Source organism: Lineus longissimus, chromosome 11, assembly GCF_910592395.1.
Source record: "Lineus longissimus chromosome 11, tnLinLong1.2, whole genome shotgun sequence".
Taxonomy (NCBI): Eukaryota; Metazoa; Nemertea; class Pilidiophora; order Heteronemertea; family Lineidae; genus Lineus; species Lineus longissimus.
In genome coordinates, this window is record NC_088318.1 from 8160570 (window position 1) to 8183827 (window position 23258).

Here is a 23258-nt window from a genome sequence, read left to right on the forward strand (position 1 = left end):
GAATTACATGTACTTGGAAAATGTTTCATCAATCTTTGACCTCCGCAAATTGATTGTTCAATTAAGTGCATTCTAGTCAACAAGCCAATTCTGGTATTAGCTGTGAAAAAAAAAATAATGATGTGATAAGAGGGGGGGGGGGCAATCTCGGTGTCTATTATGTTTTAACCAATTTTATCATTGTCAGTTTGAATCTAGTTAGTTATCAGTGAAGTGGAAAAAGACCTGCGAGTCTGATTTCGTTCAAGTAATCCGTTTCACAATTTAACGCTGTCCAGTGCGATGCATTCTCCAAAGCAGACATGATATTCAAGCTTATTTTCTCTGGAAATGCATTGTGTCATATTGCCGACTCGAACAAACTTTGCAGATTTAATTACAGTGAAGTTAGAAAGTTTAAACAAAGAAACTTAAATAACTACTCGAACTTTTTCTGAAAGTATGCATTCATTTCTTGTACTATTGCGCCAATCTGACATTTTTTTAATTTCGGCACTGTACCATTTTGGAATTGTGCGTACCCAGCACATTCGGCAAAAATGGTGTCAAATTTCAGCAGGGGCAAAATGACGTCATGGATATATAAGGTTCTGGTCTTGCGCGTGCATAAAAATCCCGATTCAACCTCTGGCCGCTACCTTTTTTTCTCCACCAGACTCCGGGCCCTACCGGTCGTTATTTAGTGCGACCGCCACCAGAGTGTTTATCAAGATCTTTCGCCGTTTTAATTGCGCGTTTAACCCTTTCGCTGCGGATGTACGCATTTTTGCGACCAAAAAAAATTTCCGATCTGTGCGGATGTACGCAGAACTGCGACTTGGGAGAGACCTGAATCAGACGATGTTTTCAATAGCAAATTAGTACAGGAACTTGTCGCTAGGTGTCCTGCCATGTTGTTTACCGCTAGAACTTCCGATTTCTAGGTGAAAACTTCGGTGGTTTTATTCAAAGTTTAGGCGATATTTTGAGTCCAAAGTTTTGTAAACAAATTTAAATGCCTCAGTCACGTGTTCGACGAACTGCAGAATCAATAATTGATGAAATAGTGAATTCGAGGCGTTAGAAGACGAGTCTGATTAGTGATTATGATTCTGAACATAATGCCGATGTACACAGCGTGCATGGTGATTGAAAGTGTGCATGATTCAGGGTCCGAGGGGGATGATAGTGATAGCCTGGGTCAAGATGAAAAACTGTGTTTTTCTCCTCGTTGATTAATACTAATTAGCATTATTTAGTTAATTAACATAATTTCAGGTGATTGACAAATGCATAATTTGAAAGTCCATGCTGTCCCCAACAACCTTTTCCAATAGTCCAAAGCTCTATCTCTACTCCTTCAGGCTGTACATTGGCCTCAAAGTTACCTATGTTAAAATTGGCTTTTACAGTATTTTGGGGGCAGCAAGGAATCAATATTGAAATAATTTTGAGGGTTAAGGCAGATTAATCAATTATTACATGCATGCATTATATATCACCGAAATGATAATTGCGTAGGCTATTTGAAACTAAGTTCAGATATTATTTTCGATCTTTGAATTGAATTTAGGCGAGTGATTTTTGACACCCGGTCGACATATCAGGACTTGCAAAATTCATGCGAGTTCGCTTGCATCATCGGCACGTTTGAAAACCAACTTTCACAAATTCCACAAATATTTATAACATACCATATGTATCATCACAAAGGTAACTCTCTAGACTATTTGAAACCAAGTTCAGATACTTATTTTCACAAAAATTCGAAGCTATGCAAGCGATTTTTCACTGGCAGAGATCGACGGAAACTAATTTCTCGCTCTAAAATGACATGAGATGAGCACCAACTTTCGCTAATTTGTGCACAAAATTTCCGCAATATTATAAAAAAACTATTGATAAATCTGAATTATATAGACTCTTTTCAGTACCTTCACAAATATCAGGTACATGGTCATGTTGATTAAAAGAGTATCAACCGATTGAACATGAGAAATTTCACTCACCTTCATTGAACATGTTGAAGCAGAGACTACCGCCATTTTTAAATGGTGGCATCTCTTCTATCAATCGGCCAATCAGCGGCACTGCTTGCAAAAAAGTTGAGCCACCGCCAAATCTGAAATCGCCAAAATTCAGTCAATGTGCCTGCAGTGCCAACTGGCGGTGAAAACTATATTAATTCCATTAAAAGTAAAAATGAAAAAATATTTTAAAATATTCAGCCACATTTGAGAACAATATTTGCTCTGTGGACCGAGGTAAAAAGGGAAAGAAATCTAAACGCGAAATAACCTCATTCTCTTAATACAGGTCGGATTGCGCTGATTTTTCATTTCTGAGTTCACCTTGGGCAACTCCTAATTTAGCACTGTCAACGAAGTGGCTAGGCCTTCCCGGTCATGAATGTCCAATTTTGTCCACAGATGGGTCCCTAGATGGATGGATGGATGGATGGATGGATGGATGGATGGATGGATGGATGGATGGATGGATGGATGGATGGATGGATGGATGGATTGCAGGACGGACACCATTTGAACAGCTATTCTACTAGCTACGCTGACTTTGTCAGCTGAGCTAAAAATATTAGTTGCAAGGTATAGTTCCGTATATACTGATAGCGCACTAAAACGGGAGAAATGGGAGAAATGCGGTACACATAAGTTAGAGATACGGGAATAGTGTGTGCATGCGCAAAATGACTCTGCATTCTGACCTAGGGATACGGGTCCCGTACCTTTAGTAAGCGCCTTTTAATTTTGCTTACCAAGTTATATAAGACCCACAGACACTAACAAGGTGCTAATGATCAAGGAAATTCATTGATATGATTGAGAATATAGATTCTTCGATGATAGTTTAGCAGGTTTGTATGCATTCGTTTGTACATTGACACTGCCCATGTATCTATATCTGCTGTACAGGACATTTCTACAGGGGTGATCAAGGGAGAGGAAAACGATGTTTCAAGTGGTCAATTTCAGCACTCATGACATGCCCACCGAAATTTCAGCAATTATTTTCCGTGGAGGGATATCTTATGAGTGGAGTCTGGTATGGGTGATTTTGCGTAATTCATAGGTGTTTTGAACGCACAATTGTCAGCCGCTATAATGGCTGATTTTTCAGAACTTTCAAATCATCATATAGGATGAATATCGCATAAATTCTGATGGACTCTGCTAAAAATCATCATTATGTTGTTCACCTGATTTTTCAGAACTTTCAGATCATCATATAGGATGAATATTGCATAAATTCTGATGGACTCTGCTAAAAATCATCATTATGTTGTTCACCTGGGCTTTATCCCCCCCCCAAAATCCTAAATTTAGTCAGCAGCTGCTACGCAATGTGGTTGTACGTAAACAGGCCCCGGGATTCCCCTGTGCACCCACGTGATCAAGCTAATTTCTGTTTTTGTCACAGGGGAACACCTTTACCGGCGAGCAACAAACTCGTCCAAAACTCTTTTTATAATCATGCGATCAGGTCAGAAATCAATAGGCTTTGAGCCAAGGAACATTCCTACCGATCCTGAAACTTTGAAAGCGATGCCTACCATCTTTCGCGAGTTATCTTGTCCATTAGCCCAGACTGGAAGTGCAGGAGAGAGATCTGAATAAAACCAATAAAGACTGAACCGCTATGCAGTGTGGCTCAAACTTAAATATATTGATGGATTTTTTGATGAAAATAATTTGAGTTTAACCCATATGTGTATGGCTACGGCCTACGCCGTAGACCAAACAAAAGCTGAAATTGCATGGATACGGAATTCCCCGTATCGTTTTTAACAGTTCGAATTTACCGCGCTAAAGGGTATTCCCCGGGAAATCCCTTTGTGGCGCCATTGTCTAAGTTCAGCATGGCCGTCCTGCCGATCTTTTGAGTAAAACTTCTGTAAATTTTCGTGAATATTCGCTGATTTAAGCCATGATTTGTCCAGGATCCTGTTCATGGTTGCCAAGGAATACTGTGGGAGTTGGATGACTTTAAAGAGTGTATATTTTTGTGTTTTTTTCAGGCTAAATAGCGGTGTTTTGTCCAGCTTTTTGCTTCACGTAGATGTTTGTGCTGGGGGGAACTTTCTGGGATATTCTCAGATTCAGGTTCTGATTTGCCATCAGATGACGATTTTGATAATGATAAAGGCCTAGTCCAAGTAGCTGACAATACTAGGTATAATACTGATAGTGATGGTGGTAGCCCCAGGCCAGGGTCTAGTGATAATGGTGCACTCAGGAATGGTGATGCCAACCAAATGGCATCCACTGATTCTGCTAACTCTGACAACAATGCCTATGGGGTTGCAAGTGATAATAGTTTTGATGGTATGGATCCTAGCAGTAGCAGTACAGACACTGAAGATAATCAACCTTTGATTCAGCCACCAGCTCGGGGCCGTCAACCAGGGGGCAAGGGAGGGGACGAGGTCGACCGCCAGGAAGGCAAGGGGCTCGAGTGCGAGATGTAGCTCCCCCTCCCAGGGTATGGACTAACAGATTGGAAAATGTTGTTCCTAAAAGGTATACAAGGGACGGCTAAAGGGCCTACAGCAGACTTTTCTGCTTTGAATGTGACACAGACATTTCAGCTCTTGTTCACCGATACTTTCCTTGATGAAATAGTCCACCTAACAAACAAGAATTATGAAACAAAGAAACGAAATGAACAAAACAAACATGGAGCCTCTTACTAGAAATGAATTGAAGTCCTGGTTTGGTGTGATCATTGCTATGGGGCTTGTGCCACTCAAGGGGAGGATCAGAAAATACTGGACCAAATCCCATAAGCTGACAAGGATGGATGGCTTTTCAGAAATATTTTCCATCAACAGATTTGAGATCATATTACGTTACATTAATTTTGTTTATGAAGAAACGGCCATTGTAGATAGGAACAATCCCAACTATGACAAATTTTGCAAAATACGTTACCTATTCAACTACTTTGTACCCAAGTGGAGGGAAATCTATAATCCTGGGTCACATTCCTCAGTTGATGAAACTATGATCAAGGGGCAGGGGAGGATGCCTGCCAGACAATTTATGATAAATAAGCCTGCACGCTGGGGCCTAAAAAATTGGGTACTCGCTGAATCTGACACTGGTACGTCCTGGACTGTGAGCTTCATGGTGGAAAGAAAGCAGGAGCAGATATTAATTTCAATGCGCCAGGAGAGGTTGTGAAGAGGCTTGTCACACCCTATGAAGGACAAGGAAGAACTCTTGTTATGGATAACCTCTTTTCTAGTGTTGAATTGTTTGAAAAAGCAAGCAGTCAAACGGCTTCAACGGGGTGAGTCACTGTGGATGCAGTCCGGCTCCATGTTCTGCGTCACATGGAAAGACACCAAAGCAGTTTCTGTGCTTTCCACAGTTCCTGTTAAAAGAGCTACTACCCCAGTTACTAGAAATATGAAAGTAAATGGCCGCTGGAACAAACTTGAAATCCCTAGGCCGAATATAATTGGGCTGTACAACACCAGTATGGGAGGTGTGTACCTTGCGGATAAAAAAATTGTCTGCTGCAAGCGCCACCACAAAGGACACACATGCTATCATTAAGTCCTATGGTACATGTCTGATATTTGTGTTTTGACTCGTTCATTGTTTACCATGCATCACACCCTCAAGATGACCAACTTACACTTCGAGAATTTCGGGAGGAGTTGAGTACTGGACTTGTGGGTGGTCGGTCATACCGCAAAACCCCTGATGCTGCTCCACGTAATGATGACCAACGCCGAGATCACACTCTGCAACATGCTCCCCAAAAAATGACAACTTCTGTAAATTGTGAGACATCATATATTTGCAGGGTATGTGAGGTTAGAATGTGTCCTGATCCCTGTTTCTTTAGATACCATTACTTGGACAAGTTCGAGTATGATGATCCAGATCGACGCAATAAACCAAAAGTCCGTAAGAAAATGGAAGTATGAAAAGTTCTGCTTCACTCATGATAATAAAGGAATCATTCATTCATACTTGGAATATAAATTACTGCATTGTACTGTGTGTATTTTGTGAACGTTGCTTTTTGTGAATGCTGCAAGGTGGAGGGTTTCTGTTGTGCTTTGGCTAGCTGTGGCATCTATGTATTCGTTGTTCTATGTTCTTAGATTAGTGGATATTTTTGTAATATCACAATTATCTTCGAAATTTGGGTATCACGCAAAACATTTATTAGTTTTTGGATTATTCACTGTGGATTATGTCAGAGAAATTGAATATGTAGTAGATGAAAAGTCAAGATTCGGCGAGTTCCTTTTTTTTTTAGTTTCCCTTTTAGTTTTACTTACTTTATTTCAGATTTTGTTGATGCACAATAGGTCAGCATGCATTTTTTATGTTATTTTTCTACTGTTGTTGTTATTCATTTATTCAAATGATTTTGGAAGTGGTATAGCCTTTTCCAGAATGGTTTCCATGCATTTTTCTTTCAGCAACTAACTACAGGTAAATTTGACAATTTTTCAGGGAAAAATTGGACCACCATATATTTTTCAAAAGTCTGTTGTAGTAAAGTTATTGGATATTTTCAAAACATATTTTCTTTATTGTGTACTAAAGAGATGCCTCTGAAAGCAGCATATTTCACTTCTAACATTCTGCATCAATAACAAATTTTTATTGCACTCAGAAATGGGAACTTTTTGGGAACCTACATTCATGTAAGAAATATTTCCCTTATTTTCTTTACAGATTCAGAAAGCCCTTTTCATACTCTTTCTTCTCCATCTTGGAAATTGTTCTTTTTGCCTTTTTCAAGCTAATGGTGGTACGTAGAGTAATTTTTAAGGTGGGTATATATAATAAGGTTAAATGAGATATCACCCAGGTTTTCGATTTGACCTACTTTTCAAGGCCACACAGGTCAAAGTCCATTAAATCATCGAGAGGTGACAAGTTTCGTTTCTATTTGAGCTAGAATATTCTAAACTTGTGAGAACCCTCTATTTCCCCCAAAAATTTGTCCTCCTCGGACTTCAAACATGGCCGCCAGGCGGCCATCTTGAAAACTAAACAAAGTCCTGTTACTCCGAAACTAATGATCGGATTACAACCAAACTTAATGTGATTATGTATCCATGTACTTTTATCAATATCCCTAATTTTCAGTCAAATCCCATGACAAATTTGGCCGCCATCTTTAAAATCCAATGAAGTCCTATTACTCCTAAACTGTTAAACAGATGTCAACCAATTTCCATGTGATATGTACACTCTTCAATAACCCTGAAATTCAGTCAACTTTATAACCAAAATGCTACACTTCAGATGGTACCGGTAATTTTCTTTGGTGCCATCGAGCCGAGAAGTGCCCACGCACTCTTAATGAAAATGTCGCCGTTCACAAGATAGAATTTATTTGACGAACCGGCCTACACAATCAAAAATGCATTGGACACATTCAACAACATTTGTATTTACAGTTTTTAAATGAAACGGCCAGGGGGCATTGTGCTCACCGTATAGATATTTGGTGCTTTGGAATTCATCCTGGTAAAGAAACATTGTACATGTATAGTATATAGGTCAAACCAAAGTCGTTATGACATGTGATGTATTGCTGCCTGGAGTGAGTACCATTAGAATATCATCAAAAACAAATCACTAATAAACGAGATACAGCACTTTTTCCCCTTTTAAGGTTTGGCCTCCGGGTGGCCAAGGTGAGAACCAGATCAGATCAAAATTCGGTGTCCTAGGTTACATGACGTATGGAGTCATGTGTAACAAATTGTAAGTTCATAGCTTTAATGGTTAAATGAAATGGCCAGGGCCATTGTGCTCACCTCATGTGGAGGAAAGATGGATAAAGAGCATGGTATTGTGTCATGTAGTGTTAGGTTTGATGTAGGTCCAAGCAATTACAATTTCCCCAAAATGGCCAATTTACAGTACATTCGACCTCTGTGACCTTGAAAAGTAGGTCAAATCAAAGAAGACCCGGGTGACACATTGAATGGTTGTTTGAATTAGATGTACCTATGATATAAAATTGGTGCCAATCGGGCAAGTCATTACTAGGAATAATGGCATTTTGATGAATTTAGGATTTGGCCCCCTCCCTGGAGGCCAAACGGCAAATCAGATCGCACCAAACTTCGGTACCTGAGATCACCTGACCAAGGGGTACATGTGTACTTAATTTGTGATCAATAGTCATTGCAGTTAAGAAACGTGCCATAGTTACGGCCCGACGGCGAATTTACGCCATTTGACCTCTGTGACCTTGACAAGAAGGTCAAATTAAAAACCTGTGTGACATATACTGTATGGTGGTTAGATGTACCCATGATATCAAATTGGTGGCAATCGGGCAAGAAGTTAAGGAATAATCACATTTTTAAGGTTTTTGGATTTTGCCCCCTGGTGGTCAAGTGGTGAATCATATTGGACCAAACTTCGGTCCCTGAGATCACCTGACTAAGGGGTAAATGTGTACCAAATTTGGTATCAATAGTCATTGCAGTTTAGAAACGTGCCATCGTTACATCCTAACGGCCAATTTACACCATTTGACCTCTGTGACCTTGAAAAGGAGGGCAAATCAAAAACCCGGAGGATATATGATGCACCTTTGCTAGAAGTACCTACCAGACGGACGACGGACGCCACGGTATGGGATAAGCTCACCTGCTAAGAGGTGAGCTAAAAAAAATGCCATAGTTACACTAAAATGATAAAATTTATGCCATTTAACATCTATGACCTTGAAAAGCAGGTCAATTCGAAAACTCATAAGATATGTGATGAATCCCTGCTTGGAAAACCTACCATAAAAATGTTATTGAAAATGAATCACTAATAAGCGAGATATCACACTTGTTAGGTTTTCACTTTTGGCCCCCTGGTGGCCACGTCGAGAATCAGACCACACTGAAATTCAGCGTCAGAGGTCAACTGACATAGGGGGTCCTTTTTAAAAAGTATCAAGTTCATAGCCTTAGCGGTTAAGTGCCACACTTAGGCTTTAATGGTTAAGAAACATGCCATAGTTACACACAAAAGACGAATTTACGCCATTTGACCTCAGTGACCTTGAAAAGCAGGTCAAATCGAAAACGTGCCACAGTTACACTCAAATGGCCAATTTACGCCATTTGACCGCTTACCTTGACGAGTACGTCAAATCAAAGAGTATCTACCAGAAAATTTTTACCAAAAACGAATCAGTAATAAGCGAGACATGGCACTATTCAAATTTTTCGTTTAGGCCCCCTGGTGACCAAGTTAAGAATCAGACCGGACCGAAAATCAGTGTCACAGGTCATCTGACGTAGGGGGTCATGTGTACCAAGTTTAAAGTTTATACCTTTAGTGGTTAAGAAACGTGCCATAGTTACACACAAACGGCCAATTCACACCATTTGACCTCTGTGACCTTGAAAATAAGGTCAAATCAAAAAAACGTATGATATGTGATATATCCTTGCTAGGAGTACCTACCATAAAATTTTTATCAAAAACAAACAACTACTAAGTCAGATATCACACTATTTATGTTTTCAGTTTTGGCCCCCTAGTGGCCAAGTCAAGACTCAGACTGGACCTAAATTCATTGTCAAAGGTCATCTAACCTAGGGGGTCATGCATACAAATTTTTGAGTCCATAGCCCTAGCGGCTAAGAAACGTGCCACTGTTTTTGAAATAGGATACGACGGACGACGACGACGGACAACGGACTCGCCGTAACTTTGAGCCAAAATACAAAACAGGCTTGATGTATTTTCCAAAACTACATCAAGCCTGTTTTGTTTATTCAATGAAATGGCCAGGGCCACTGTGCTCACCTCATGTGGAGGAAAGATGGATGAAGAGCATGGTATTGTGTCATGTAGTGTTAGGTTTGATGTAGGTCCAATCTCCCCAAAATGGCCAATTTACAGTACATTTCACCTCTGTGACCTTAAAAAGTAGGTCAAATCAAAAAAGACCCGGGTGACACATTGAATGGTTGTTAGAATTAGATGTACCTATGATATAAAATTGGTGCCAATCGGGCAAGTAATTAAGGAATAGTAGCATTTTGAAGAATTTTGGATTTGGCCCCCTCCCTGGAGGCCAAACGGCAAATCAGATCGGACCAAACTTTAGTACCTGAGATCACCTGACCAAGGGGTACATGTAATAATAATAATAATACGAGTCTTATATAGCGCAGTATCCAACCATCAACTGGCCGCTCAAAGCGCTTGATAGGCCTCTTTAAAAAGCAAATGTTTCAGTTGTCCCTTGAAAGATAACAGAGAGCTGCAGTTCCTAACAGTTAAAGGAAGTTTGTTCCACAGCTGAGGGGCTCCAATTGAAAATGCTCTACCACCGACTGACATGACATTGGCCTTTGGGATAGACAGAAGAATGGCCGATGAAGAGCGCAGAGTTCGAGAAACGGTATGAACGGTGAGAAGTTCTGAAAGGTATAGGGGAGCAAGTTGGTGAAGACACTTGTAAGTAAGAAGGAGAACCTTGTACTTGATGCGCTGTTGCACAGGAAGCAAATGTAGAGACCTGAGTACTGGGGAAATGGAAGATCGTTTCTTGGTCTTGGTAATTAGGCGAGCAGCAGAGTTTTGTACCTTCTGTAGGGGTATAATTGTTGAATTGGGAAAACCAAGGAAAAGGGAATTACAGAAATCCAGGCGAGATATTACAAGAGCCTAGACATATAACCTGGTGGTATTTGAAGTTAGATATTTTCTGATTTTCCCGATGTAACGAATGTGAAAACTGGTGGCCCGTACACAGGTGTTAATGTGTTCTTTGAAATTAAAATCACGGTCCAAAATCACACCCAAATCTCTTGCAGAAACAGAAGAATATACATTTGCATCAATGATACGGATGGCGGGGAGATTAATAGTGCTGCTGAACCTGCGGGAACAGATTAGCAGAACCTCGGTCTTGTCGCCATTATAGCTAAGAAAGTTGTCAACCAACCAGAGATTTAAATCGTGGACAGCATTGGAGATCTTGGAGCAGGTGGTACTAATCTCACTTATAGTGAAGGCCACATACAATTGACTGTCATCAGCATATAAGTGGTACATAATGGCATGCTTACAGATGATTCCACCAACTGGGGTAGTGTAGACAGTAAAAAGTACTGGTCCCAGTATAGAACCCTGGGGAACACCGAACTTGATAGGACTAGGACTTGACAATTTGCCGTCAATGCAGACCTCTTGTGATCTGCTATCAAGATAAAACGAAACCCATGCCAGTGCTGTGCCAGTAACACCCATAGCCGCAAGTCTCTGAAGTAGTCTGGAATGGTCCACAGTGTCAAATGCGGCGCTCATATCGAGTAATACAAGGAGTACACACTTCTTTTCATCAAGTGCATGAATTATGTCATTGTGTACTCGCAATAGTGCCGTTTCAACACTGTGAAGTGGTTTGTAAGCAGATTGAAACTTGTCAAGAGCACCGTTTTCAGCAATATGGCTCGATAACTGATTGCAAACCACCCTCTCCAAAACCTTTGAAAGGAAGGACAGGTTAGAGAAAGGCCTGTAGTTTTTGAGTGTGTCAGCATCTAAGGATGGCTTCTTAATCAAGGGATTAAGAATAGCTCGTTTGAAAGAGTGTACATGTGTACTTAATTTGTGATCAATAGTCATTGCGGTTGAGAAACGTCCCATAGTTACGGCCTGACGGCCAACTTACGCCATTTGACCTCTGTGACCTTTAAAAGTAGGTCCAATTAAAAACATGTGTGACATATACTGCATGGTGGCTAGTTGTACCCATGATATCAAATTGGTGGCAATCGGGCAAGAAGTAAAGGAGTAATCACATTTTTAAGGTTTATGGATTTTGCCCCCTGGTGGTCAAGTGGTGAATCATATTGGACCGAACATCAGTCCCTGAGATCACCTAACTAAGGGGTTCATGTGTACCAAATTTGGGATCAATATTCATTGCAGTTTAGAAACGTGCCATAGTTACATCCTAACGACCAATTTACGCCATTTGACCTTGAAAAGTAGGTCAAATCAAAAACCCGTATGATATGTGATGTATCCTTGCTAGGAGTACCTACCATAAAATTTTTATTGAAAATGGATCATTAACTAGACATAACGCGATTCGTGTGAATCGCAATGTATGCCCCCGCTGAGTGGGCATATTTTTAATGTTTGGTAGGTTGAAGGAAATGAATTTAAGTGCTTATACTGGTAGTAATCTGCTTACTGTATTGATGTGCATTTTAGCGCACTGCACGCGCTAATTGAGGGTGCAGTTAAATTCAATTATGAGCGCAGTTTAAGCGCAGTGCGCTAATAATTGAACAAAAATGTTCTTGATGTGCGTGTTGATTGGTGGCAGGAGAGGGGTCATTCCACCTGGAATGAACAGCAGTTGTGTGTTTTGCTGCTTAAAAGTGTCTTTCTCTTTATCTTTCATGTGGCAGTGCGCGGTATTCAGAGTTAACATGCTAGAGTACTAGCGGGGTTAAACATGGAAGCATGCAGCACAGGACTGGGACAGTTTGTTCACATATTCTTCCAGCATGTTATTAGAAGTCATGCAGCCTCCCTTCGATGCAGTGACAATGACGTCTCCGAAAAATATTAGCACATGCGTTTATAATCGGGCAAAGTGAAGGCTGAAAATATACCCCAAAACAAGCGATTTTTGTTTATAAGCGCATGTGCTAAAATGCACATAAATAGGTATGTAGTGTGACAAGTTTTCATCAACCAGTCATGAAAGGACTGATGATGGGCATCGTAAGTTGGGTTTGGAGAGTACCTTTGGAGACAGTGGTCATGGTGAAAACCGTGTCCTTGTTGCAGTAATCAGCCATGAAAGGACTGATTAAGAGCACTGTAACTGGTGTTCTGAGAGCAGCTCTGGAGGTGGTTAAAGTGGAAAGAAGTGTCCTTGGTGGAGTAATCAGCCTTAAAGCGGTGATAGGCATCGTAATCAGTGTTCGGAGAGCAGCTGTGGATCAAGGCAATCGTCACAGTGGAAACGGTTTGCTTGTTACAGCTCTTGGGCATTCGTCCGCCATTGCTATATATGGAAGCAGCCGAATTTGTGGATTGGTGTGTTGGGCTGAGGTGGGAGTTCAGGAACATCAATTGGATGGGTATCGTAGCTGGTGTTCTGGTAGCAGCTGTGGAGGCAGTGGTCGAAGTGGAGGAGTTGCTTCCAAGGGATGCCGGGTGGCCACTCTATTACTGATTGAACGTATAGTAGACTGGGTTGTGGTAGCTGTAGTATGTTCTGCACACTCCTGCATGTATTTCATCAGGATACGACTTGATATAGATGTGATCTAACAGTGTGCAGTTGAGTGTTGTAGGTTCCTTGATGAGTTGTTGAAATGAATGGAGGGGGTGTTCCGGCACTTGAAGATGTTCTTTGAGTAGGTTGTAGTTGAAATCTCAGCCGATCACAGTATGCAATGGAGATGGAATGGTTCTCGGGTTAAACTGTTATAGGGCGGAATGCAAAAATCAAGTTTGTGGCCTGGCGGCCATCTTGGATTTTGGGTCGGGCCAAAAATCAATAGGGCACCTCATCTTCACTAGAACATCACACCACAGAAGTTTCAGGTTTATCACTCACTCGGTTCTCAAGTTATGGGGCGGAATAAAAAACACAAAGATGGCCGCCTGGCGGCCATGATTGATTTTAGGTCGCGCCCAAAATCGATAGCGCACCTCCCCTACACTAGAGCATCACACCACAGAAGTTTCAGGTTTATCACTCACTCGGTTCTCAAGTTATGGGGCAGAATGCGAAAAACAAAGATGACCACCTAGCGGCCATGATGGATTTTAGTTCGGGCCCAGAATCGATAGGGCACCTCCCCTACACTAGAGCATCACACCACAGAAGTCTCAGGTTTATCACTCACTCAGTTCTATAGTAAGGCGGCGGAATGCAAAAAACCAATATGGTCGCCTGGCGGCCATCTTGGATTTGGGCTTTGGCCCAAAATCAATAGGGAACCTTCGAGACCCTAGGCCTTCACACCATAAAAATTTCAAGTCGACCGGACAAGCGGTTCCTGAGTTATAGAGCGGAATAGAGTGCGGACGCGGAAACCATCCAAGAACATAATGCCCCCATCTCAACTTCGTTGAGCGGGGGCATAATAAGAGACATATCACACTTTTTATGTTTTCAGTTTTGGCCCCCTGGTGGCCAAGACATTAACCAGACCGGACCGAAATTCCATGGCAGAATACCTCTGACCTAGGGGGTCATGTGCACTAAGTTTCAAGTTCATAGCACTAGCGGTTAAGAAACGTGCCACAGGATACGACGACGACGGTCACAGGGCTATTGTATAGACTCCCCTAACAGTGAGCCAAAAACTGTAAATACAAATGTTTTCTTTACTCCAAGTTAGACTGAGAATTAGACCTGAGACAGACATTTGAATTTTTTTCACATAGCATTCAATTAACGTCAACATTTTGAGCAATTATCCATAATGAGAAAAAAATAATAACCTTAAACCGATCACAAGAATCCAACCTAGACATCTCACCTAGTAAGTTGAGCGGATGGTCGACCTACACCATTGATTTAAGTGGATTTTATTCCTCCTAATTTACCTTATATTCACTTCACGCTAATCATGGCTGGCTGGATGAGGATCACCCAGAAAAGTGGGCATGTCATTTGCCGAATCGGCAAGTGGTTCAATGTTGTGAGAATTGGAAGGCGGAACGGCACAAATAAACGCTTAAAACTCATCGAAATGGTGAAAATTTAGAAAATCTTTTTCTGATATTCAACGCATCAATTGACATTATTGGGACAGGGGTGATGGATTTTTATTTGATTCAGCTGTGTGGCTGGACTAGCCCCATAAATATTGGCTAGGATGTAGAAGAAACCAGAATAACCTACCTGAGTAATCTCAATATATCGTCCCACTGGTACGTAGACACACAAAAATGAGAATGAAATCTCTAGCAGTTCTAAAGTTATAGTCCGGATGTATGATGTAAGACAGGCCCATACAATAATAGGTGTGTCTTGCGCGACAGTGTATAAAAAATCTACAGCATTGTTCTTGAAATCCGCATGAGCAAATATGAAAAACCTGCAAATCGCTTACAAAATTCCAGCGAATTATCCAGTGGGAAGTTGAGAAGTGGATACTTTTACCTGTTGCTTCTACTAAAAGTATTTACTTCATTTTCATGCATACCATCACCTGAGATAAGAATTTTGTCTCATGAAAGGAATTTCGATCTGACAATTCTTTTATGGGGGGTGAATGTGCTTGTGTTAATGTGTAGGTACGGTTTTATATGTGGAAAGCTTCAATAATGGTAGAAGTTGTTGTACTCTGTCTACTTACATGATGATTTGTTTTCATAAATGTCCAAGTCCGATATACATATAGCCAACACACGGCAGAAGCAAGCCAGCTTTTCATCATCTAAACATGGGATGAGTGTTTTTATATTGTCTGAAATGTAATGGAATATATAAGGAACAACAGAACAGCAATATACACCTGTCGATCTGCACTTCGAAACTAACCACAAGCATGGAAAATCGACTGGTAATTTGTAGTTGCATGGTGTATTTGATTCTTGCACATTATAAGTTATGCCATGCATTGATATGACTTGTAAGTTTATTTCCATAGTGGGAGACCAACACATGGGCAACAGACAGCCATCACGGTTTTTGGATCGGACCAAAATTGATAAGGCACCTCTCATACCCCAACAACACCCCGGCAACTGAATGTTGCATAAAGCCGCCTCTCCGCGGAGATAACGATCTGATTTGCACGGGAAAACCAAGAAGGCACAGGAAAAGTAGAACAAATAACTTTAAAATTTATTGACATGAAATTTAATTGGGTGCATCTGGTAGCTAGTTCAATTCTTCAGACTGTAGTCAAATAAGATAATTACAGATTTCCCAGTGGAGCGCGAACAGTATTGATGTTGACCTTTTTTTCATACTGAATCAACATTTGCAAATGAAACGGCCAGGACCCATTGTGCTCACCGTATAGATATTTGATGGTTAGGAATCCATCCTGGTTAAGAAACATGCTAGATGTATAGTATAGGTCAAACCAAAGTCGGTATGACATGTGATGCATCCTAGCTTGGAGTACCCACCATAACAATATCTTCGAAACAAGTCACTAATAAGTGATATATTGCACTTCTTATCTTTTTTAGTTTTGGCCTCCTCGAGAATCAGATCGGATTGAAAATCGGTGTCCGAGGTGACATGATGTAGGGAGTCATGTGTACCAAATTTCAAGTTGTCACAGTTACAATCAAATGGCCAATTCAAACCTTTTGACCTCTGTGACCTTGAGATGTATGTCATATCAAAAACCTGTCGGATATGTGATGTATCCTTGCAATGAGAACCTATCATAAAAATCTTATCGAAAACTAGTCACCCATAAGAGAGATATCACACTTTTTAGGTTTCCACTTCTGGCCCCCTGGTGACCAAGTTGAAAATGAGATCGGACTGAAATTTGATGTCCGAGGTTACATGACATAGGGAATCATGTGTACCAAGTTGATAGCTTAAGCGGTTAAGAAACGTACCATAGTTACACTCTAACACCAATTTACACCATTTCACCTGTGACCTTGAAAATTAGGTCAGATCAAAAACCCGTAGAATATATGATGTATCCCTACTAGTACCTTCCATTAAAATTTCATCGAAAACAAGTCACTAACTTGATATTACGCGACCGAGGCAAATCGCAATGTATGCAGTGTTCTCGCCAGGCCATTTAAAGGGGGTGCTAGCGCCCCATTTAAATTTGAGCAGTGAAAATGCGCCCCGTTTAAAATTAGCCCGCCCTGTTAAATTTGCAACCGCCCTCTTTAAATTCACCTCCGCCATGCTTAAATACGAATTTTAAAATTTGGGAGACTTAGACGTAATTTCCTGGCACCTGAGGAGATGATTTTGACGTTTTTATCTTAGCTTCGACAAGGGGTATTTCTGTGTGCGACGGAAGCTTTGAGCGCCGGACGCGAAAGAACAGACAGAATTTTGCAAAACCGCCGAGCTGACAGTAGGCTACTAGCGTTCGCCTACTCTCATTAAGAAATTTTGAGCGAGCAGTCACAATTCTAACCAATAGAATAAAAATATGCAGGCCTACCCAGTCAGTAGCGATATCCACTTAGCGCGCCCAACTCAACTGCACTGCCCGAAGTCATCCACGTGTTCCGGCAGACGACGGTCGGCCAACAACAATCACCCGTAGCCTTGGCAACGAGGTCAAGGGAGTGGAAAAAGCGCACCTGCACGATCGGCTAGCGGCATAGCGGGGCGGTTGTTTTTAATTATGATAAAAAGAGATCGTTGACTAAACATGTGTGCTTGCAGGTGTGCCCCAGGTGGATGATAATAGCTGTCGGCGTAAAATTAGCAGTCTCTTTCAATTAATATACAGGGTACAACGGGATCAAATGAGATGTGAGGCTTGGCGGGTGAAAAATCCGACAAGGCGGCTAAGAATGGCAACTTGGCGGGCGAGTCACTTGAAATTTTCGGGATTGCGGCCTACGATCTCGCCATGGGGTTGGAGAACTTAAGGCCTCTACAAATGTTTAATAAAGTTAATATTGTGACATGATTAACGTTTTACGATTTGACTTTGTTGTTTTAGAATTAACGCGTGGGCATCGCTAGATAAATATGTTGGATTAAGACACAAACAATTAGACAACTGGACGAAAGTTTATCTGATGAAATACTATATAATTCGTACTGTAGTACAGAGAATTACAAAGATAGAGCAGATAACAATCACGTGCAAGGTGCGAGTGCAAGGTACAAAATCATAATACTCAATATGAGAACCAACTTCACTGGCGCTATAATGTTACCGCCAGTCTGACCTCCGGTATCTGGTACGATTGCGGATTCTGAGATAAGCCATAGAAATTCCAAGAACTGTAAGTGATAGATAGTAGCTAATTAGGGGCAACCAGTGTATTACATAATATATTACAAAACATTGGCCTTGATATACTTCGTTTTTGCTTAGCATGGTTATTCATAAGTTGTTTCTAAAACAAGCAACAGCAATGTCTGAGCCAGCAAAGAAAAAAACCAAGCAAGCCTCAATTTTTAGCTTCGTCAAGAAGGGCGGATCCAATCAGGATAGGCCTACCACCTCGGCGGTTAGGCCGGCAAATGATGATGCTGATGATGATGTGTCGTCTGTGAGCATGGTGAGTGTGATGTCCGTGGACGATCCTACTGATGTGTCTGTAATGTCGGATTCCTCCTCATCGACTGACAGTGTCCAGCCCGCTAGAGAACAGCAACCGACGGCAGGCAAACGGAAAAAGCCGGTTAGAGCTAAGGAATCCCAGCACCGAGCCAACGGCTTTAATCCTGAGTGGAAGAAAGACCATCCGTGGTTGGAATACTCGGCAGAAAAGGGCGGTATGTTTTGTGCGTGGTGTGTCCGTTTTAATCAGCACGGGAGAAAAGGGATGTGGACCAAGAAGCCGGCTTCAACCATTCGCCTCGACAAAATTTAAAAGCCACGCGAAATCGTCCGCGCATTATGACGCGAAGAAATTCGAGAGTGAGAGGCACGGGACAACAGTACACCAAGGCCTAAATCAGATGGAGAAAGTGAACCGAACTGCTATGACAGGTGCGTAGATCCATTTGAAGTATATATGTGTGACTGTTACAGTAGGGCTATATAGGCCAAGATGGCTAGTTTTAGACTGGTCACATTAACGCTATACAGTTTCTTTTCCCGCCTTTTCCCACCAGCGAGGTTCCCCGTCCATATAGCCGCTAATTCACCAGTCACTGTAGGCCTAAAGGCATGAAATCCAAACAGGGTCTGACACGTGGTCGAACATGGCCGGAACATGAACCATGTGTCAGACCGGTTCATGTTCCCGCCATGTTCGACCACGTGTCAGCGGAAAAGGGTAATTGCACTGCCTAACACTGGCAAAACTTATCGGGTACCTGTTAAACACGCAGCTACGCAGCTAAGTGTAACATTATTTTAGTTTGGTATCTTCAACGATTTAACACTCGTCACGTCTAGATATAGCCTTGCGTTTTGTAACGTTTTACCAGTAGGTCTAAACGTTGTACGCCATGCATTGACAAATTCTAGGCTTCATCCCCTAATTTTTATTTTTGTCAGGTGCATTCAAAGCTCTTTATTGGCTGGCCAAGCATGATATTCCTCACACAACAAACTAAGGCAGTTTGCTGGAACTTTTCAAGGAGGTAGACGCCAAACATATGACATCCCTCAGCGTCAGTGGAAACGCGAAATACACCTCGGAACAGTTCATGCAGGAAGCATTGGAAGTTATGGCAGATGTCATCCGGGATGTTACAGTTGATGGTGCGTAGGCAAATCATAGTCCTTGTAATCTTGATTCACCCATTGACTTACCTTTCGCTGAGCTGTTAGTCACGGAGTCTGTTCGTGGAATTCCTATTTTCCAATCTACTTTTACAGTTACGAATTAAATTAGGCGGTACACATCCATTGATTTTTAACTTTTTAATACTCATTATGCAGCGACAACGTTATTACAATAATACGACCCTACATTTCAATTATTTCAGGTATGGAAAAAGTCCGTTTTATAGCATGATGTACAATGAAACTACAGATATTAGCGTCACCAAGGAACTCATTGTGTACACTCGATATCTCTCAGGGGGGAAGTCAGTCACCAGATTCTTGGAACTCCGTGAGTTGCCTGATGGGTGTGCAGAGACTATATTCCAAAGTCTGCTCAAGATGGAGGAGGAATTCGACTTCGACTTCAAAAACAAATTAGCTGTTAAGTAATTGATGCCACATGCAAATTTGAACTACTTTAATAATAAGTTGCCATGGTATATTTTAAAGCATACGACTAATGAGCATAATTAATATATCTTGCAGGGTTCGGCAGTGACGGCTGCAGTGTAATGATAGGTGCCAGGAATGGTGTATCAAAAAAGTTACAGGATGTTGCACCGGTAATGCTTAACTTTCACTGCATTGCCGACAAAGCAGCCTTGGCAGCGGGACAAGCAGCAGATGAGGTGCCATACCTGAAGAAGGTCAAGTCATACATCCAGCAGCTGTATTGATTCACTTGACAAATGTGATCCTTAAATTCATACGTCCTATCTGAGGCGCTGATTTTGTGACTCGGATTGTGCAGCGATGGCTCGAAGAATATTAGTGCAAGAGGCATCAATGTGTTGCTAGCGATGTCTAGTTGTGTCTAGTAACATAATGAAATGGCCAGGGCCATTGTGCTCACCTCATGTGGAGGAAAGATGGATAAAGAGCATGGTATTGTGTCATGTAGTGTTAGGTTTGATGTAGGTCCAAGCAATTACAATTTCCCCAAAATGGCCAATTTACAGTACATTCGACCTCTGTGACCTTGAAAAGTAGGTCAAATCAAAGAAGACCCGGGTGACACATTGAATGGTTGTTAGAATTAGATGTACCTATGATATAAAATTGGTGCCAATCGGGCAAGTCATTACTAGGAATAATGGCATTTTGATGAATTTACGATTTGGCCCCCTCCCTGGAGGCCAAACGGCAAATCAGATCGCACCAAACTTCGGTACCTAAGATCACCTGACCAAGGGGTACATGTGTACTTAATTTGTGATCAATAGTCATTGCAGTTAAGAAACGTGCCATAGTTACGGCCTGACGGCGAATTTACGTCATTTGACCTCTGTGACCTTGACAAGAAGGTCAAATTGAAAACCTGTGTGACATATACTGTATGGTGGTTAGATGTACCCATGATATCAAATTGGTGGCAATCGGGCAAGAAGTTAAGGAATAATCACATTTTTAAGGTTTTTGGATTTTGCCCCCTGGTGGTCAAGTGGTGAATCATATTGGACCAAACTTCGGTCCCTGAGATCACCTGACTAAAGGGGTAAATGTGTACCAAATTTGGTATCAATAGTCATTGCAGTTTAGAAACGTGCCATCGTTACATCCTAACGGCCAACGGACAGTTACGAAACGTGCCCTGCTAACGGACGACGGACGACGACGGACGACGACGACGACGACGACGACGGACGACGGACGCCACGGTATGGGATAAGCTCACCTCTGCTAAGAGGTGAGCTAAAAAGGGACATAAGGGCCTACAGATAGGTGCAAATAGGTCTTTTCGGACTTTTGGAAATCAGACCTTGATGCAGGCTGCAGCTGTGTGCAATGCTTGTGTACATGCCCTGAATCGAGAGATATAAAAATGGCCTCCTATGGCGAGAGTGGCATTTTCTTATGACGATTGTGGGAACGTGGTAATTTATGTATATGGATGCACACAAATTGCTGGTGGCTGTTGGGACTGAAGGTAAATCTATTTGCTTTGTGCGGAAGCTCAGGTATCCAGTCAAAACGGCCCCATGTCAAAACGGTGAGTTTTACTGTTTTGAAAGTGATGAAGTGTTTAGAGTTCCGACGATTAAGAAGCATATCAACGATAGAAGTAGTGTATTGGTTCATTGCGTGATTTGTGGCGCTCTGTTTGATGAAAATGATTGTGTTTATCGCATCAGCTGCGACAATCTCAGGCATTCATTCATGATCTGACTTTACACGGCATCCCACCATGCATGCATGTGGTGGCATGTGCACTGCACACGGCATCCATATCATAGCATGCATGTCAAGGGCCCAGGCCTATTAATGCGGTAGGCCAATGGTGACATGATGGTGGTGTGTGTTGTGAGTTGATAGACAACTTTACAACAGGCGGATGAAGTCACTGGGAGCCACAACAATCGTAAAAATAGGCACAACGAACAAAAGAAAACAACATGGCATGCAACCATGCAGGCCTTTTTTGTTGCTGGATTGTTGTGGCTCCCAGTGACTTCCTCCACCTGGTGTGAAGTTGTCTATTGAGATTGATTCTCCATATATACATAAACAGGTACTGCAGCAGCGTGTCCCAGTAACCTCAAAGTTGAAAATGAAAACATCAAAATCTACCCAATAAATACATATTTGCTCAAACTAAGTAGTTCTACTTAATCCTCGATTCATAATTTATCAAATTGATGTATTCTTTGTTGTTGATTTTTTGGAATTGTGGGAAAATTCTACCTTAAAAGCGGCTCTTCACGCTACTATTCTTGTGCGTGACATATCGTCTTATTTTACAGGTGGCGGCCTCTAGTCAGCCTCGTGAAGCCACCAGTAAAATAGACGATATGTCACGCACAGTAGCGTGAAGAATACATCGATTCGATAGATTATGAATCAAGGATTAAGTAGAACTACTTGATTTGAGCAAATATGTATTTATTGGGTAGATTTAGATGTTTACATTTTCAACTGAGGTTACTGCGACACGCTGATGCAGTACCTGTTTATGTACATAGAGAAAGGATCTAATGCACTACCTATTTTCCGTGATTTCAACAGCTATAAAACAGCCAGAAATACTGATAGAAAGTTAATTGGATTGGATGTTGATTGTTGTTCCACTCCAGTCCATCCAGTTGGAGTTGCTTTAATTTTATTGTGCTCTAGATCCATCCATGCCCTTGATTGGGGGACAACGTTTACATAACATAGTGTTGGCCATCGTCACGTCACCATGCATTTTACATTTATACCGTGACGCGACGTCATGAAGGTTCTGGGAAACGTTGCCCCACTTTCAAATGTCGACGTCTATAATGCATATGTAATAGGCCTAGGTCACATGAGATATGACAGCACTCACGATTATGTCACTCTTACTGTCAGTATGCAACAGATCACATCCTGATCAGGCAATTTATGAAGAGCAGAAAGCACCTTTGGGCTATAGGGGCTATAGTTTAGATTCAGCGAGTTGCGCTCAATAATCTGGTGTACGGCACGGCATGCTCTTGACCACGTCAATGTCACTGTGTTCCAAGTGGTACAAAGGGTCACATACAGTAAGCCTATGTATGAGTATGACAGGTGTTCAGACGTGTTCTGAGTGTGTGCCTTTCTTTATTTGGGCTGTGTAAAACGGTCCATTGTGTCATATAAAGGCCTTTGGCTACATTATTCCTGAGCATACCGTGATGAAGGCTGAAAATAAACCTCTGATTATGCCATTTGTTCTTTTTCTTTGCAGGTTTTGTTGTCTTATGATCATCCTCTAAATCATCATCATTCTATATTGCCATCATTTCAAAACAAGGTTAGTATTGTGTTTCAACTGGTACAAATGGTGACACACACTAAAGTTTATGTATGAGTATGACATCGTCAA

At 41.5% G+C, this 23258-nt stretch overlaps 1 protein-coding gene across 3 annotated transcripts in view; it reads right to left on the reverse strand.

The window, feature by feature from the left end:
• LOC135495768 (short transient receptor potential channel 4-associated protein-like) overlaps positions 1–23258 on the reverse strand; it is a 390467-nt gene that overhangs the window by 274086 nt on the left and 93123 nt on the right. For all 3 annotated transcript variants that reach the window (XM_064784679.1, XM_064784678.1, XM_064784676.1), the window contains exon 7: positions 15332–15442. In XM_064784679.1, the coding sequence (XP_064640749.1) occupies positions 15332–15442 (111 nt within the window). The remainder of the gene's footprint in view (positions 1–15331; positions 15443–23258) is intronic.